At 42.8% G+C, this 17,045-nt stretch overlaps 1 protein-coding gene across 2 annotated transcripts in view; it reads right to left on the bottom strand.

The window, feature by feature from the left end:
* The window catches only part of GRK3 (G protein-coupled receptor kinase 3), a 323,566-nt gene that overhangs the window by 43,884 nt on the left and 262,637 nt on the right, over positions 1 to 17,045 (bottom strand). For both annotated transcript variants that reach the window (XM_040416568.1, XM_040416567.1), the window contains exons 10-11: positions 14,132 to 14,210; positions 9,656 to 9,786 (exon numbers count right to left, since the gene is read on the bottom strand). In XM_040416568.1, the coding sequence (XP_040272502.1) occupies positions 9,656 to 9,786; positions 14,132 to 14,210 (210 nt within the window). The remainder of the gene's footprint in view (positions 1 to 9,655; positions 9,787 to 14,131; positions 14,211 to 17,045) is intronic.

Below are 17,045 nucleotides of genomic sequence, written 5' to 3' on the forward strand. Positions count from 1 at the left end.
CGGCCAGTACCCATAGTAGATGACGGAGCTGTAAATCTGTCACATGACCAACCCTTGATCCAGGCCAGATTTCCTAAAAAGTGCACTTTTGGAAAGGTTTTATTGCACTAAGCTCACAGTTGTACAGCTATAAGGAGAGATGGCACACCTGATGCATCATTTGTAAAAATTAAAAATGCAACATGACAAATTTGGAGAGGAATGTAAAATGTGGGTTCTGTGAACAAATGCCTAGAGGTTCCTGGAGGTATGTAGACTGGAGCAGCAGTGATGGATTCCTAGTGATATGTGATTCGTTTCATCCCGCTACAAGGATTCAAAGCATTCCCAAATGCAGAGCTTTTACTCATAATGAAGGTTATTCCTTCCTGATGAGTCTTAGTGGAAAACTCTAGACTGATGAATGGAGCTAGTGTAATAACAGTTTAATTTTAAAATGTGAAAATGCCTAATTTTCATTAAACAAGTCATCTAATGGTGCAATTCGCCATTTTTTAGTCACCTTGTACCCCCAAAAATAGTATCGGACTGTTTGATTATGGGCCGGACGTTCCATAAAATGCGGAATGCTCGCTGCTTTTTTTGTGGGTTTTTTTTTCCGCGTGGTATCGAATGGTATCGAGTATCGCAATACTTTTTTATGGTATCGAAATCGAATCAAAATTTTTGCTAACGTGACAACGCTAATCCGGAGTACATGCCGGCTTTTGGCCAGGGCAAAAAAATACTACACGCAGCATTTTTTGTCCGTTCGAAAGTTGACATAAAGGCTGGAAAGCGTCCATATCCCCACTGGATCCCATTATAGTGAATGGGTATAGGGTGGTGTCCGGCTATGCCAGATACAGTTAACTCTGCCGGAGTTCACAGCGCATTGTACTGGAGGTGAGTTAAGGAGAACATCAGGACATGCAGAGCTGTTGGGTAAAATTATTTAACGACTCCATAATATAAGCCACCACTTATGTTTATGAGGTAAAAGGCAGCAAACATATTCATTCAGGCAAAAACTCTGCTGCAATCGCGGCTTCTGAACTGGACATTAAATGGCTTTTAACCACCTCAGCCCCCAGTGCTTAAACACCCTGAAAGACCAGGCCACTTTTTACACTTCTGACCTACACTACTTTCACCGTTTATTGCTCGGTCATGCAACTTACCACCCAAATGAATTTTACCTCCTTTTCTTCTCACTAATAGAGCTTTCATTTGGTGGTATTTCATTGCTGCTGACATTTTTACTTTTTTGTTATTAATCGAAATTTAACGATCTTTTTGCAAAAAAATGACATTTTTCACTTTCAGTTGTAAAATTTTGCAAAAAAAACTAGATCCATATAGAAATTTTGCTGTAAATTTATTGTTCTACGTGTCTTTGATAAAAAAAAAATGTTTGGGTAAAAAAAAAATGGTTTGGGTAAAAGTTATAGCGTTTACAAACTATGGTACAAAAATGTGAATTTCCGCTTTTTGAAGCAGCTCTGACTTTCTGAGCACCTGTCATGTTTCCTGAGGTTCTACAATGCCCAGACAGTACAAATACCCCACAAATGACCCCATTTCGGAAAGTACACACCCTAAGGTATTCGCTGATGGGCATAGTGAGTTCATAGAACTTTTTATTTTTTGTCACAAGTTAGCGGAAAATGATGATTTTTTATTTATTTTTTTCTTACAAAGTCTCATATTCCACTAACTTGTGACAAAAAATAAAAAGTTCTATGAACTCACTATGCCCATCAGCGAATACCTTGGGGTCTCTTCTTTCCAAAATGGGGTCACTTGTGGGGTAGTTATACTGCCCTGGCATTCTAGGGGCCCAAATGTGTGGTAAGGAGTTTGAAATCAAATTCTGTAAAAAATGACGAGTGAAATCCGAAAGGTGCTCTTTGGAATATGGGCCCCTTTGCCCACCTAGGCTGCAAAAAAGTGTCACACATCTGGTATCTCTGTATTCAGGAGAAGTTGAGGAATGTGTTTTGGGGTGTCTTTTTACATATACCCATGCTGGGTGAGATAAATATCTTGGTCAAATGCCAACTTTGTATAAAAAAATGGGAAAAGTTGTCTTTTGCCAAGATATTTCTCTCACCCAGCATGGGTATATGTAAAATGACACCCCAAAACACATTCCCCAACTTCTCCTGAGTACGGAGATACCAGATGTGTGACACTTTTTTGCAGCCTAGGTGGGCAAAGGGGCCCATATTCCAAAGAGCACCTTTCGGATTTCACAGGTCATTTTTTACAGAATTTGATTTCAAACTCCTTACCACACATTTGGGCCCCTAGAATGCCAGGGCAGTATAACTACCCCACAAGTGACCCCATTTTGGAAAGAAGAGACCCCAAGGTATTCGCTGATGGGCATAGTGAGTTCATGGAAGTTTTTATTTTTTGTCACAAGTTAGTGGAATATGAGACTTTGTATGAAAAAAAAAAAAAAAATCAGCATTTTCCACTAACTTGTGACAAAAAATAAAAAATTCTAGGAACTCGCCATGCCCCTCACGGAATACCTTGGGGTGTCTTCTTTCAAAAATGGGGTCACTTGTGGGGTAGTTATACTGCCCTGGCATTTTCCAGGGGCCCTAATGTGTGGTAAGTAGGTAAATGACCTGTGAAATCCTAAAGGTGCTCTTTGGAATATGGGCCCCTTTGCCCACCTAGGCTGCAAAAAAATGTCACACATGTGGTATCGCCGTATTCAGGAGAAGTTGGGGAATGTGTTTTGGGGTGTCATTTTACATATACCCTTGCTGGGTGAGAGAAATATCTTGGCAAAAGACAACTTTTCCCATTTTTTTATACAAAGTTGGCATTTGACCAAGATATTTATCTCACCCAGCATGGGTATATGTAAAATGACACCCCAAAACACATTCCTCAACTTCTCCTGAGTACGGCGATACCAGATGTGTGACACTTTTTTGCAGCCTAGATGCGCAAAGGTGCCCAAATTCCTTTTAGGAGGGCATTTTTAGACATTTGGATACCAGACTTCTTCTCACGCTTTGGGGCCCCTAGAATGCCAGGGCAGTATAAATACCCCACATGTGACCCCATTTTGGAAAGAAGACACCCCAAGGTATTCAATGAGGGGCATGGCGAGTTCATAGAATTTTTTTTTTTTTGGCACAAGTTAGCGGAAATTGATATTTTTAATTTTTTTCTCACAAAGTCTCCCGTTCCGCTAACTTGGGACAAAAATTTCAATCTTTCATGGACTCAATATGCCCCTCACGGAATACCTGGGGGTGTCTTCTTTCCGAAATGGGGTCACATGTGGGGTATTTATACTGCCCTGGCATTCTAGGGGCCCTAAAGCGTGAGAAGAAGTCTGGAATATAAATGTCTAAAAAATTTTACGCATTTGGATTCCGTGAGGGGTATGGTGAGTTCATGTGAGATTTTATTTTTTGACACAAGTTAGTGGAATATGAGACTTTGTAAGAAAAAAAAAAAAATAATTCCGCTAACCTGGGCCAAAAAAATGTCTGAATGGAGCCTTACAGGGGGGTGATCAATGACAGGGGGGGGTGATCAATGACAGGGGGGGGGTGATCAATGACAGGGGGGGGGGGGGTGATCAATGACAGGGGGGGTGATCAATGACAGGGGGGGGGGGTGATCAATGACAGGGGGGTGATCAATGACAGGGGGGTGATCAATGACAGGGGGGTGATCAGGGAGTCTATATGGGGTGATAACCACAGTCATTGATCACGCCCGTGTAAGGCTTCATTCAGACGTCCGTATGCGTTTTGCGGATCCGATCCATCTATCAGTGCATCCGTAAAAATCATGCGGACATCTGAATGGAGCTTTACAGGGGGGTAATCAATGACAGGGGGGGTGATCAGGGAGTCTATATGGGGTGATAACCACAGTCATTGATCATGCCCCTGTAAGGCTTCATTCAGACGTCCGTATGCGTTTTGCGGATCCGATCCATCTATCAGTGCATCCGTAAAAATCATGCGGACATCTGAATGGAGCTTTACAGGGGGGTAATCAATGACAGGGGGGGTGATCAATGACAGGGGGGTGATCAGGGAGTCTATATGGGGTGATAACCACAGTCATTGATCATGCCCCTGTAAGGCTTTATTCAGACGTCCGGATGCGTTTTGCGGATCCGATCCATCTATCAGTGGATCCGTAAAAATCATGCGGACATCTGAATGGAGCTTTACAGGGGGGTAATCAATGACAGGGGGGTGATCAGGGAGTCTATATGGGGTGATCAGCACAGTCATTGATCATGCCCCTGTAAGGCTTCATTCAGACGTCCGGATGCGTTTTGCGGATCCGATCCATCTATCAGTGCATCCGTAAAAATCATGCGGACATCTGAATGGAGCTTTACAGGGGGGTAATCAATGACAGGGGGGTGATCAGGGAGTCTATATGGGGTGATAACCACAGTCATTGATCATGCCCCTGTAAGGCTTCATTCAGACGTCCGGATGCGTTTTGCGGATCCGATCCATCTATCAGTGCATCCGTAAAAATCATGCGGACATCTGAATGGAGCTTTACAGGGGGGTAATCAATGACAGGGGGGTGATCAGGGAGTCTATATGGGGTGATCACCACAGTCATTGATCACGCCCGTGTAAGGCTTCATTCAGACGTCCGGATGCGTTTTGCGGATCCGAACCATCTATCAGTGGATCCGTAAAAATCATGCGGACGTCTGAATGGAGCTTTACAGGGGGTTGATCAATGACAGGGGGGGTAATCAATGACAGGGGGGTAATCAATGACAGGGGGGTGATCAGGGAGTCTATATGGGGTGATCAGGGGCTAATAAGGGGTTAATAAGTGACGGGGGGGGGGGGGGGGTGTAGTGTAGTGTAGTGGTGCTTGGTGCTACTTTACTGAGCTACCTGTGTCCTCTGGTGGTCGATCCAAACAAAGGGGACCACCAGAGGACCAGGTAGCAGGTATATTAGACGCTGTTATCAAAACAGCTTCTAATATACCTGTTAGGGGTTAAAAAATCCCGATCGCCGCTGGCAGGCTGGAGATCAACTCTCTTACCTTCCGTTCCTGTGAGCGCGCGCGCCTGTGTGCGCGCGTTCACAGGAAATCTCGCGTCTCGCGAGAGGACGCGCCGGCGCGTCCACCCAGAAGAGCAGGGCCGCCGCAAAGACGCAATCCTGCGTACGGCGGTCCTGAGGAGGTTAAGATCTCAACTTTACTGACAAAACCATTATGGAAGCAATTGTCACCTAGCTCAGAATTATACCAAAGGGACAAACCCAGTGATTGTAAGCAGTGTGCAGCCAGCGGCAGGTTCTATAACCACACACTGCTGTTATTGCTACAGATGTCGATTAAAGGGATTTTTTCCCCAGAAGATTTTGCTACAAATCGCCCGAAAACTCACGGCCAATTAGCAGAACAATTCCCACAAACTACATGTGGAGAATTTTACCCGTTTTCTAATGGGTTACTTTTTAGAATACCTCATTCACTAGCATTGCACTGAAATGTGTTGCTGATTTTCATGTAGAATCTGTACATGGCAATCATATGAATGTGGCCTTAAAGAGGTTCGCTGGTTTGCATCAACATCCTTTAAAGTAATCCTTTATGAAGGTTGCTGTAAGGTTGTAATGTATTATGTTCACCTTCATCACTTCTATCTTCTGTTCTGGGCTCTGGTAACATGACCATGCAGCTCTTTCTCATTTCCTGTGATATGTCCATGGACGTGTCTGTAACTAGCTGGGTGGGAGGAGCTATAAACTAGCTGGGGGTTCCTGAAGCTGTGGCAGAGGAAGGAGAAGTGCATCATGGGCTTGGTTGGATACAGCAACAGGAAGTGCTGCATACAGGATGTAAATAAACCAGAGTAATTTGTTTATATGGTAAAAAAAAAAAGTGTGTCTAAATTGAAAAAAAGCATGGGGAATATGTACATGAGGTAAGCAACTACCTAAGCATATTTGTTAAAACCATAATAATCCCAGAAAACCCCTCTAAGTAACTTCTTTCCCTTTTCTTATGAGTAGTGTTACATCGTTAATACGGTTGAAAAAAAGGCAAGTTCATAAAGTTCAACCAAGGGTTAGGTGGGGATGTAAATTTTAGAAAAAGGTAGTGAGATACAGATTTCTACACATTTTCATAAGCATTAATGTCTTTTACTTTTAACAATTCATCTAAACCCTTTTTAAAACTGTCCACTGTTCCTGCTGTGACCACGTCCAGAGGTAGACTATTCCACAGATTCACAGTTCTTACAGTAAAGAAGCTTTGATGTCTCTGAGACCGAATTTTCTCTTTTCCTGACAGAGGCAGTGCCCCTTGTCTTTTGAGAGGATTTTACAGGATCAGCTTTACACAATTTCTTTTGTACAATTTTCTTTGTATGGCTCATTTATATATTTGTACAGGTTAATCATCTCCCCCCTTAGACGTCTTTTCTCGAGACTAAATAAATAAAATTCTTTTAAATTAATAGTAACTCTCCTGATAAGTAAATCTTCAAACCCTATTGAAGAATAAAGCGTAACGCAACCTAAGAAAGCTCTGATGCCTGAGATCTCAGTGGCTATAGCGCCAACTGGCACTGAACAATGCTTGCAGATCATCTTTCCATGTGCCTCCACTATAAACCTCTAATCACACATGGGTTACCATGCTGCACTAGTAGATGCAGAGTCTGCGATATCACAGAGATGATATCTTCCACATAATCAATGTTGGCCAAGTCTCCCAGATACTCAAGGCTAAAAAAATACAGATCCAAGTTTTTTCTTTAGCTACAGGAATACTCTGGACGGCTCTATGGCAAGCAGCTAGATAAGGAGAGTCTGGCCCCATGGACAATATCATCATTTTCATCCATTTATAAGAAATGTAGTTAAAGAAGCACTCCCACTAAATATTTTTATTCTCTGACCTGTTAGAAAGGTGCATGATGTAATCTTCTCATCAGTGACTGTATTTGTGAGTTATAACCTCCCTTCTGGTCCTGAGTGGTGTCATGTGACCAACTCTCTGATCTCCAACTGACACAGGACAGGAAGTCAGTTACGTCTCTATTCATTCCTATGAGACAGAGTGAGGCTCCCATAGGAATACATAGAAAAACTGACTTCCTGTCCACACATAAGATGCTGTGTTATTTGGAAAGTCTGATTGCTGGTCACATGACACAGCTGAGAAGCAGAAGGGAGGGGATAGCTCACAAATAGACACTGGTAAGAAGATTACATTTACTACACATTACATCATGTACAGTATCTCACCCCTCACATTTTGGTAAATATTTTATCTTTTCATGAAACACTGAAGATATGACACTTTGATACAATGTAAAGCAGTCAGTGTACAGCTTGTATAACTGTACATTTGGTGTGCCCTCAAAATAACTCAGAGCCATTAACATCTAAACTGCTGGCAACAGAAGTGAGTACACCCCTAAGTATAAGTGGCCTAAGTGTCAATATTTTGTGTGGCCACCATTATTTTCCAGCACTGCCTTAAAGTGTAACTGCCATTCTATTTTTATTTGTGTAATGTGATGCTGACCATTTTTGTAATATACTTTAATTACTGAAATCATACATTTCTATTAGAAAAATAGCTCTAAAGTGGCCCATTTTGAGCCTTAGCAACGCTCCTGTTTACATAACAGTGGAGACTTGCTAACACTGTAAACAGAAGACAGAGGAGCGTTGCTAAGGCTCAAAATGGCACTTTAGAGCTATTTTTCTAATAGACCTTGCACTCCTCTACCTTCCATTTGGGGATACTCCACAGATGCTCAATAGGGTTTAGGTCTTGAGACATGCCTGGCCAGTCCAGCACCTTTACCCTCAGTTTCTTTAGCAAGACAGTGGTCGTACTGGAGCTATGTTTGGGGTCATTATCATGTTGGAATACTTTGCTTCAGTATGTCACATTGCATGTTGGAATTCATGGTTCCCTCAATGAACTGTAGCTCCCCACAGCCGGAGCACTGTTGCAGCCCCAAACCATGACACTCCCACCACCATGCTTGACTGTAGGCAAGACACACTTGTCTTTGTACTCCTCATCTGGTTGCCACCACACACGCTTGAAACCATCTGAACCAATTAAGTTTATCTTGGTCTCATCAGACCACAGGACATGGTTCCAATAATCCATGCCCTTAGCCGGCTTGTATGGTTTGCAGGCTTTCTTGTGCATCATCTTTAGAAGAAGCTTCCTTCTGAGGTGACAGTCATGCAGACCAATTTGATGTAGTGTACGGCGTATGGTCTGGGCACTGACAGGCTGCCCCCCCCCCCCCCTGCAGCAATGCTGGCAGAAATCATACATCTATTTTGAAAAGACAACCTCTGGATATGACGCTGAGCACGTAAACTCAAATTCTTTTGTCGACCCTGGTGAGGCCTGTTCTGAGTGGAACCGGTCTTGTTAAGCCACTGTATGGTCTTGGCCACCGTGCTGCAGCTCAGTTTCAGGGTGTTGGCAATCTTCTTATAGCCTAGGCCATCGTTATGTACAGCTACAATTCTTTTTTCCTATTCTCAGAGAGTTCTTTGCCATGAGGTGCCATGTTGAACTTCCAGTGACCAGTATGAGATAGTGTGAAAGCGATAACACCAAATTTAACACACCTGCTGCCCATTCACACCTGAGACCTTGTAACACTAATGAGTCACATGACACCTGGGAGGGAAAATGGCTAATTGAGCACAATTTGGCCATTTTCACTTAGGGGTGTACTCTAGTGCTTTTGTTGCCAGCACTTTAGACAATAATGGCTGTGTGTTGGGTTATTTTGAGGGCACACCACATTTACACTGCCATACAAGCTGTACACTGACTGCTTTACATTGTATCAAAGTGTCAGATCTTCAGTGTTGTCCCATGAAAAGATGGAATGTAAGGGATGTACTCACTTATGTGAGATACTGTACCTTTCTAGCAGGTTAGAGAATGCAATTGTTTTCTGGGAGTCCTTCCTTAACAGGTTTTTCGGATAACATCTCTGAGAAATGCCACGCTGTTTTTAGAGACGGGACAGATCTAAGATGGCTGACTTTCAGGGCATACGGTTTCACTGGAACAGTTGACAGGCCCTGGGATGTATCCAGCGGAACTCCCTGAGGGATTTCTGGCCTTCAGAATGGCATCGTAAAACAGCAGTTAGATTTTAAGGAGTTCAGATTGTTACTACTGTAATAAAAACCTATGCCACACAGCTGGTGAGCTTAAGAAAAAAAGCTGAAAAAGAGAAGAGGGCACAACAAGAGCAAATAATGCGTTTGTTATCCAAACAGCAACCACAAGCTGAAAGGATCTTTGTATATTGGTGGTTTCTTGTAGTCTTATCCAATGACCAGTGGTGGATTTGGACAAAGATATTGAGAAGAAGGCTGGACAACATATTAATTGCAAGGTAAGAAACAAATATATCAGTATCCCAGTTGAGTCTCTGCTTGGACGTCATCTTAGACTCTGGCACGAACCGGCAGCTGACACAAAACTGCCCCACATACAGCCTTCAGCCACAGAAGAAGGGTCAGTACTGTTTAATGCAGTAAAAAAAAAATAAACGAAGCACGTGGCCTGCGTTCTACTGCGTCACTATGCTTACGAAAGCAAACATTCATGGTCATCGCTATAAAATTTAGTAAATTTCTACCTTCAAGTCTCTGTACACCACAAAGCGATTGTGCATGTGTTCCAAGCCCAAAATAATTTCAGCAGCATAAAACCTCATTTCCTTCTCAGAAAAGACACCATGTTGTGACAGGTGGTAGTGCAAATCCCCACCTGTAATCAAGAAGACAGAGAACAATGTGTTGAATCAATCATCAAAGAGTCTGCTAGAGAAATCTATTTGTAGACAAGATACAAAATCTGAGGGCTGCGCTATACAAGGTGTGTGTCCGTGCACATATAAATACATCTATAGCTATCTACAAACCATTACACGTCTCTTATACCCAGCAACACCTCCTCCCTAGATCCTCAAATAGGTGGGAAATCTAAATCGTAATAGGAATTGGCCAGCACTGCCTGCAACAGCTTAAAGGATCACTCTACTTTCTGTAAACTTTTGACATGTCATAGGAAAATATCAAAAGTTTTGATTTGTGGGGGTCTGAGCACCGAGACCCCCGTTGATCTCGCATAACACTCTCTTTCTCTTCGCTGTGTGAGATCCTGCAGAAAACATGAAGCCAGCGCTTCTCTCCCCTCATTCCAGAGACACTGTGCAGTCTCAGCATTCAGACCCCTACCAATGAAAACTTTTGATATGTCCCTATGGTCTCATTCACATGATGGTAATTTTTTTTCAGCATCCGATTTGCATTTTGTGCGGGTTGGATGTGGACCCATTCACTTCAATGTGGCTGCAAAAGATGCGGAGAGCACACAGTGTGCTGTACACATCCGCATGTCCGTTCCGTGGCACCTGCAAAAAAAAAAGATAGAATATTTCCTATTCTTGTCCATACAGCACACGACCGGTATCTGTGTTTTGCAGATCCACAATTTGTGGACTGCAAAACAGGGTACGGTTGTTTGTAGTGTTGAGTGAACTTGTGCTTTCAAGTTCGGCATACAAGGTTCGGGTTATCTAAGAATTCTGTTATGGATTCTGCTACCACGGACCATAACTTATGGTCCGTGGTAGCGGAATCCATAATGGAATTCTAAGATAACCCCAACCTTGTACGCCGAACTTGAAAACACAAGTTCACTAAACGTGTGCATGAGCCCTATGACATATCCAAAGTTTACTGAAAGTACAGTGACCCTTTAAAGACTATGGACACCTTTGGGGCGACTTTTTTATTTCACATTACTGGCTTTTACTTTTTTATTATAAACTTGCTCCGTTTGTTTTCTGCAACATGTATTTTCATACATTGCAGCATGCTTAGTACCATTCAGTGTGAAATCTGTCAGAAAAGTTCTCCGACAGCTCGATTTGTATCCGCCTCTCTGGTCTCCTGAAGGCAAATCTAAGCTGACATCTTTATGACTAAACAAAATAATCCTGAAGAGGACCAGTCACCTCTCTAACTACTTGCATTCCCCATGTAATAACAGTTCTGGAGCATCTATTCTTGACTCTGTGATGTGTCATTCCTTTATTACTCTGGCTAAAAGTTATGAGTCATTACAATAGATGTCCAGAATATTACTACATGGGGGATGCAAGTAGTTACTAAAACACACAGGTCCTCTCTAACTCAAAAGGAAAGTCAGCTTTATGAGCATTCAGGAGAGAGAGAACGCAGACGAACGTTGCACCGAATGGGACTGAGCAGCCGGCAATGTATAAGAATATGCCACTTATCCTCTGGATATTCATCAGTATCTGATCGGTGGGGGTTCGACACCCTGGACCCCGCCAATCAGCTGTTTGAGAAGGCCCGGCGCTCCAGTGAGTGCTGCTGCTTTCTCACAGCTTACCAAGTACAGCGCCACATATTGCATAGTGGTTGTGCTTTGTATCGCAGCTCATCCCCATCCACGTGTCGTCCCTGGCCTAGGGAAAGCTGAGAGATGGCAGCAGCGCTTATGTGAGAGACACTGCCTTCTTAAAGAGCTGATCGGCGGGGGTCCTGGGTGTTGGACCGCCACCGATCAGATACTGATGATCTATTCTGAGGAATACCCCTTTAAGTGAAAAAAGCAGAACTTGAACGGGCAAGGTAATCTAGGTCACTGGCTTCATATCTCTAGACTTGAAAGGCATGACAGACAGACTGTTCAATATGGCATTGTGCTAAAAGTAAAGGAAAGTATGAAGATATGACAATATTGGGAGATCTTGTAATATCCGATTCCAGTTAGCATACAAACAGCTTGGCACACAGAGGTTAATGAATGCCAGTCATTGTGACACACATGAAGCAATCGCCTGCATTTCTAAAACCAAATACTATTTTTTTTCCTATAATTGCATAATGCCCTTCAAATTGCCTCCTTGAAAAAAATGACTGTTCTGATTAAATGTAGTCATTGTCTTTGTGGGAGAGACAAACTGTCTCCTCTGCCTGCAAGTCAAGGTTAACCTAGACGAGTATAGCCTATTCTATTCAGTGTGTGGTGCGCGGTATCAGCTGTAAACTCCACTGTTAAAGAGGACCTACATGCATTCCTTGTGTAACAACAGTATGACTCTGTGTTGTGACATTCCTTTATTATTCCTGCTAGAAGTTCTGAATGAATTACCTGCAGCTTGGAGTAAAGGTGTTACCAGTGGGGGAGTCAGACATACCAGCTACTGGTAACACCCAGAAGTACCTTTACTGCAGACTGCTGGCAGCAGGAATAATACAGAAGTGGCACAACAGAGCCATAAGAATAGATGCTTCAGAATTGGTATTACATGGAGAATGCGTCTGAGGTCCTCTAACAGTGGAGTTTACCTTTTTAGATACAGCCTTTACACGCTATGGTAATCTCTAGGACACAATGTATATTAGGACACCTGCACAGTCCCATCTGTATAGATCAGCTAGTGGAGGCTTTTTACCAACATACAAATAAGCCAGAAAAGATGACGAGGTGTCTTTGGTCACATACGAACATGTACTTAACATGTATAGAACAATGCAGAGCACGGTCTATCTGTGAAGTTATCATGGTTCCTTGGCAGTAATGGCCACAGATTGGCTATCCTTCTGTATACAGTGGGTGGCTAGCAGCAGCCACACAGCAATGCTACATACAGCAACTACAGATGAAGGCCATGATGGAAATCCTTACAGTACCATACCAGCAGTGTTAGGGGAAAGTTATACAAAATTATGAAACATTACTGAAGAAAAATGGTTTTGTTTTTTATGTGAAATTCTATAGAAATAACTCAACCCTTTTACAGGTCATTTGATACTACAGGAAAGACCAACAAGCATCAAACAAATCTTTTACAGAGGACCTGTAACCTCTCCTCAGCTGTTTACTTACATTCCTCAAGAAATCTAATCCTATAAATGTGTGTGTGTTCTCTTCTTATTCCTTCTAAAAGTTATGGATGAATTGCTAGCAGTTTGCACGGAAGGTCCAGATGGGTGTTACCAGTTGGGGGGTGCGGTGTCCCTGCACAGTGTAAGGCTCCATTCACACGTCCGCAAATGGGTCCGCAATTTTGCGGAACAGGTGCGGACCCATTCATTTTCTATGGGGACGGAATGGATGCGGACAGCACACAGTGTGCTATCCGCGTCTGCATTTGCGGAGCGCGGCCCCGATCTTCGGGTCCGCAGCTCAGCAAAAGATAGAACATGTCCTATTCTTGTCCGCAGCTTGCGGACAAGAATAGGCATTTCTATAGGGGTGCCGGGCGGGTGTGTTGCGGATCCGCAATTTGCGGGTCCGCAACACACCACGGACGTGTGAATGGAGCCTTACACTGGCAGCACAGATTGGGCAATGTCAGACTGTGCAGGGACACCCCCCCCCAACTGGTAACACCTATCTGGACCTTCACTGCAAACTGCTGGCAATTCATTCATAACTTTTAGCACATCATAGAGTCATAGGATGCTCAAGAGATGAGGAATACATGCTCCAGAATTTCTATTAAAAGAGGGATGCGAGCAGTTAGGAGAGGTCATAGGTCCTATTTTATATAGTACACTGGACAGTACTATACTCCATGCAACCTATAAAAGGACTTCGCTCCACTAAAAGCCGTAGTTATAAATGTTAAATATCTTCTTTTTGCATTCCAAAACATATAGAGCAGTGTGCCTAATTCTCTAAATGTCGAGGCAGAAAAGCTATGTATGTATCAGGTCTTTAATGTGTTCCCATGTGCTTTTCCTGACAACTCCCAATATCCAGTCCACCACTGATATGTCTATATCTTCACTGTATTCAAACTCCAGCCCTGTAGATAGGCGACACCACGGTCTATGGACAAGGGGAAACTGGCTTGTGCGTCCTGAGAGTTTGCGGCCTGAAGATACATCTCGCCCTTACTTGCACATCTGGAATCTCTATAGGGAATTCTTATAAAACTATGATAACTCCTGAGTCCGGCTTTTCGCTCATTACACCACAGAGGAATCCCCTAACTCGAGCACTCCACATTTTGTTCTGATGGAAACTACATCATGGGGTGAGAAACACAACACAGAAAATCCCTTCTTACCATTCATCAGATCCAAAATGAAGCAGAGCTTGTCTGGTGTATGGAAGGCGTAAGTCATGCACACTATGAACGGACAGTCCTGCAACACAGAATGAAATCATTTAAGAGGCAATGGATAATAGTAAATAACCTACATTTTAACACGAGCCACAACTTTGCATAATGTCACGGTATATTAATATTGCAGCATAAGGGGGTTGTCTAGGATTTTTTTTCCGACCCCTGATCCTCCACCCAGCAGTACCTGTACAGAGATCTACACTTACCTGCTCCATGCCTCCTGTGCGGTCTTCAATGGACTTCCGGTCCATGCCTGCCAAGTTCCACACGAATAGAGTCAACTGCACCACTGCAGCCAATGACTGATCTCAGTGGTGGTGTGTCCCCAAGCACCACCTGACCCTGCAGCGATATGCCGCTTGGGGACAAGCCAAGGCTGATGTCGGCAGCACATATGACCGCATCTGTGTGGACGTTAATAGGGACCAGAGGTCTAGCGAAGTCATCCTATTAGCCACAGAACTGGAACAGATTGGAGCAGGTGAGGGTAGATCTCTTCACAGGTACTGTTAGGGGATTCTGTGGGATTTAAAAAGGTAAATATCCCACAAAGTACTGTAATCTAACTACAGTATATATCAGTGCACAAAAGAAACTCAATTCATCAACTTCCCTCCATGTTGTTCTACCCCACCTGCTCCTGACCTATCATTAACACCAATCTCAGAAGTCCACTGGGCCAGGGTAATCTTTGATTCTGACCTGTCTACCTCTCTCTCAAAAGAGACAAGAATGTATATGTACAATTTTTCTTTATTACAATATGCTCTCTAATTAAACATGATATCTGCTATTTTAGTTCTCTAGGATCCAAGGAAAGATACAAGACTGTAGAGAAAGGTCATCATTGGCTGCACTGTTCAGGTTGATGCCTCCTTGCAGTATTTGTTATCGGGAGATCTATGCGTCACTGTGTGGAGAGGGAGCGAGGACCTGTCATCAGACACACAGCTGCTTCCCTCCTCCTGCACCACACAAAACATTCAGAGCTCTCACATACTAATCAGGAACACAATAGACTTAGGGCTCATGCACACCAACGTATTTTCTTTCTGCTTCTGTTCCATTTTTTTGGGCGGACCGCATGCGGAACCATTCATTTCAACAGGTCCGCAAAAACAACGGAAGGTACTCTGTGTGCATTCCGTTTCCGTATTTCCGTTCTGCAAAAAAAGGAGTGCATGTCCTATTATTGTCCGCAATGGGTCTGCAAAAAGAAATGGAACTCACACGGAACACATCCGAATGTCATGCGGATTTTGCGGATCCATACTGTAGAAATGCTATGCCCAGCCCACATTGCTCATGTGTTTGGCGATTAATAAGTTACTGTTTCTGTTTCCGATCCGCAAAAAACGGATCGCATACGGAAACCATACGGATATGTTTTGTGGAATAACGGAACGGAGGAAGACTTAAGTCAGAGAAAAAAAAACCTCAGATACGGAACAATGGATCCTTGAAAAACAGACCGCAAAACAACAACGGTCGTGTGCATGAGCCCTTATACTTAGAAATATTTTACTATGTTCACAGACAGCTTAATCTTCAGAGGTATAACATCATAATGTGCCTATGCAATACGGAGTTAAAATTTCAGTTCATAAGATATTAGGAGAAAGTCAAATATTCCATGTCTTAGAAATATTAATAGTTTATTTTAATATATATAGATTTTTTTTTACTAACAAAAGTCACAATCACAACCCAAACAGTAAATAGAGAGAGCTGCGCATATACGACCTGCTCTCCATTAACTGCAGCGCGTGACAGGGCCCCAATCTAGAGATGGTACCTGCATAAACGGGACATGACATACCCCGTCAATATACCAGATGGGCCTGTTTCATCAGAGGTTGGGGCTTCGGCTCTGTCCCCATGCCCAGACTGCCATATTTACGTTAATAAGCTGTAAAGCCAGAAGAAGGAGGTGTACTTCCAAGACAAAGAAACTACTAGAGAAGAAGATTCTTTTCCCTCAGCAAATTGCAGCTTTGGTTGTTCATATATCCGGTACAGAAAATATCCGTCTGAAAAATTGTTTAGGATGTCCACTCACTTAAACTTTAGTTTAGGTAGGAGTTCCCCTTTAAATGTTCAGCTGGTCAGGGTTTATAGCTGTTTATTCCAGACTCTGTGGGCATAGGTCTAAATAAAATAATTACAGGTATAGTTCTGTCTGTAGTGACAAGTTTGGATGGACAATTTAATACTCCATCTGCTTGACTGCAAATTATTAGAATGCTTTTGTACAAGATAATCATAACTGAGAAAAAAATTGAAAAAACAAAAACAAAGCAAAAACCCAGGGCGATTTTCTCGTCATTACAGCTAGAGAAATTACCAATTAAAAGCTGTTTCAGTGGGAAGAATGATAAACGAGACAATGTAATATCACAGGGACAGAACCGACCTTTCGTAGAAGATAATTATCAGTGTATACATGCCACCCGCTGACTGCAGTTATTATCCAATGGGTCATGCGCAGAATTACAGCTTACGTAGTCCGAAACACCTCCGTCTTTAGGTGGCGGAACAAATAGTAGTTATGTGAGTGGCAGGAAAGATTCAGAAAACAAACTTTTAATGCTGCAGCTAGAAGTGCTCAGTGGGGAGGAATAAAGGCTGAATACAGATGCCAGTCTAAGGATCTCCATCGCCTGCATTGTAATGCTGCCCAAGAGACTATCCACGTCTACACAAGCAATAGTAGTGGACGTGAGTGGCTGCTCAAACTATTGAAAATTAAAGTACTTGGATAAACGCACTTTATTCAGATAACATAACCAGATATATTGATTTTATGTCCTTCATCTATTCAATACAATAAAACCAGAACATAAAAATCCATACA

The sequence above is a fragment of the Bufo bufo genome, chromosome 2 (assembly GCF_905171765.1).
Source record: "Bufo bufo chromosome 2, aBufBuf1.1, whole genome shotgun sequence".
NCBI classification, from domain to species: Eukaryota; Metazoa; Chordata; class Amphibia; order Anura; family Bufonidae; genus Bufo; species Bufo bufo.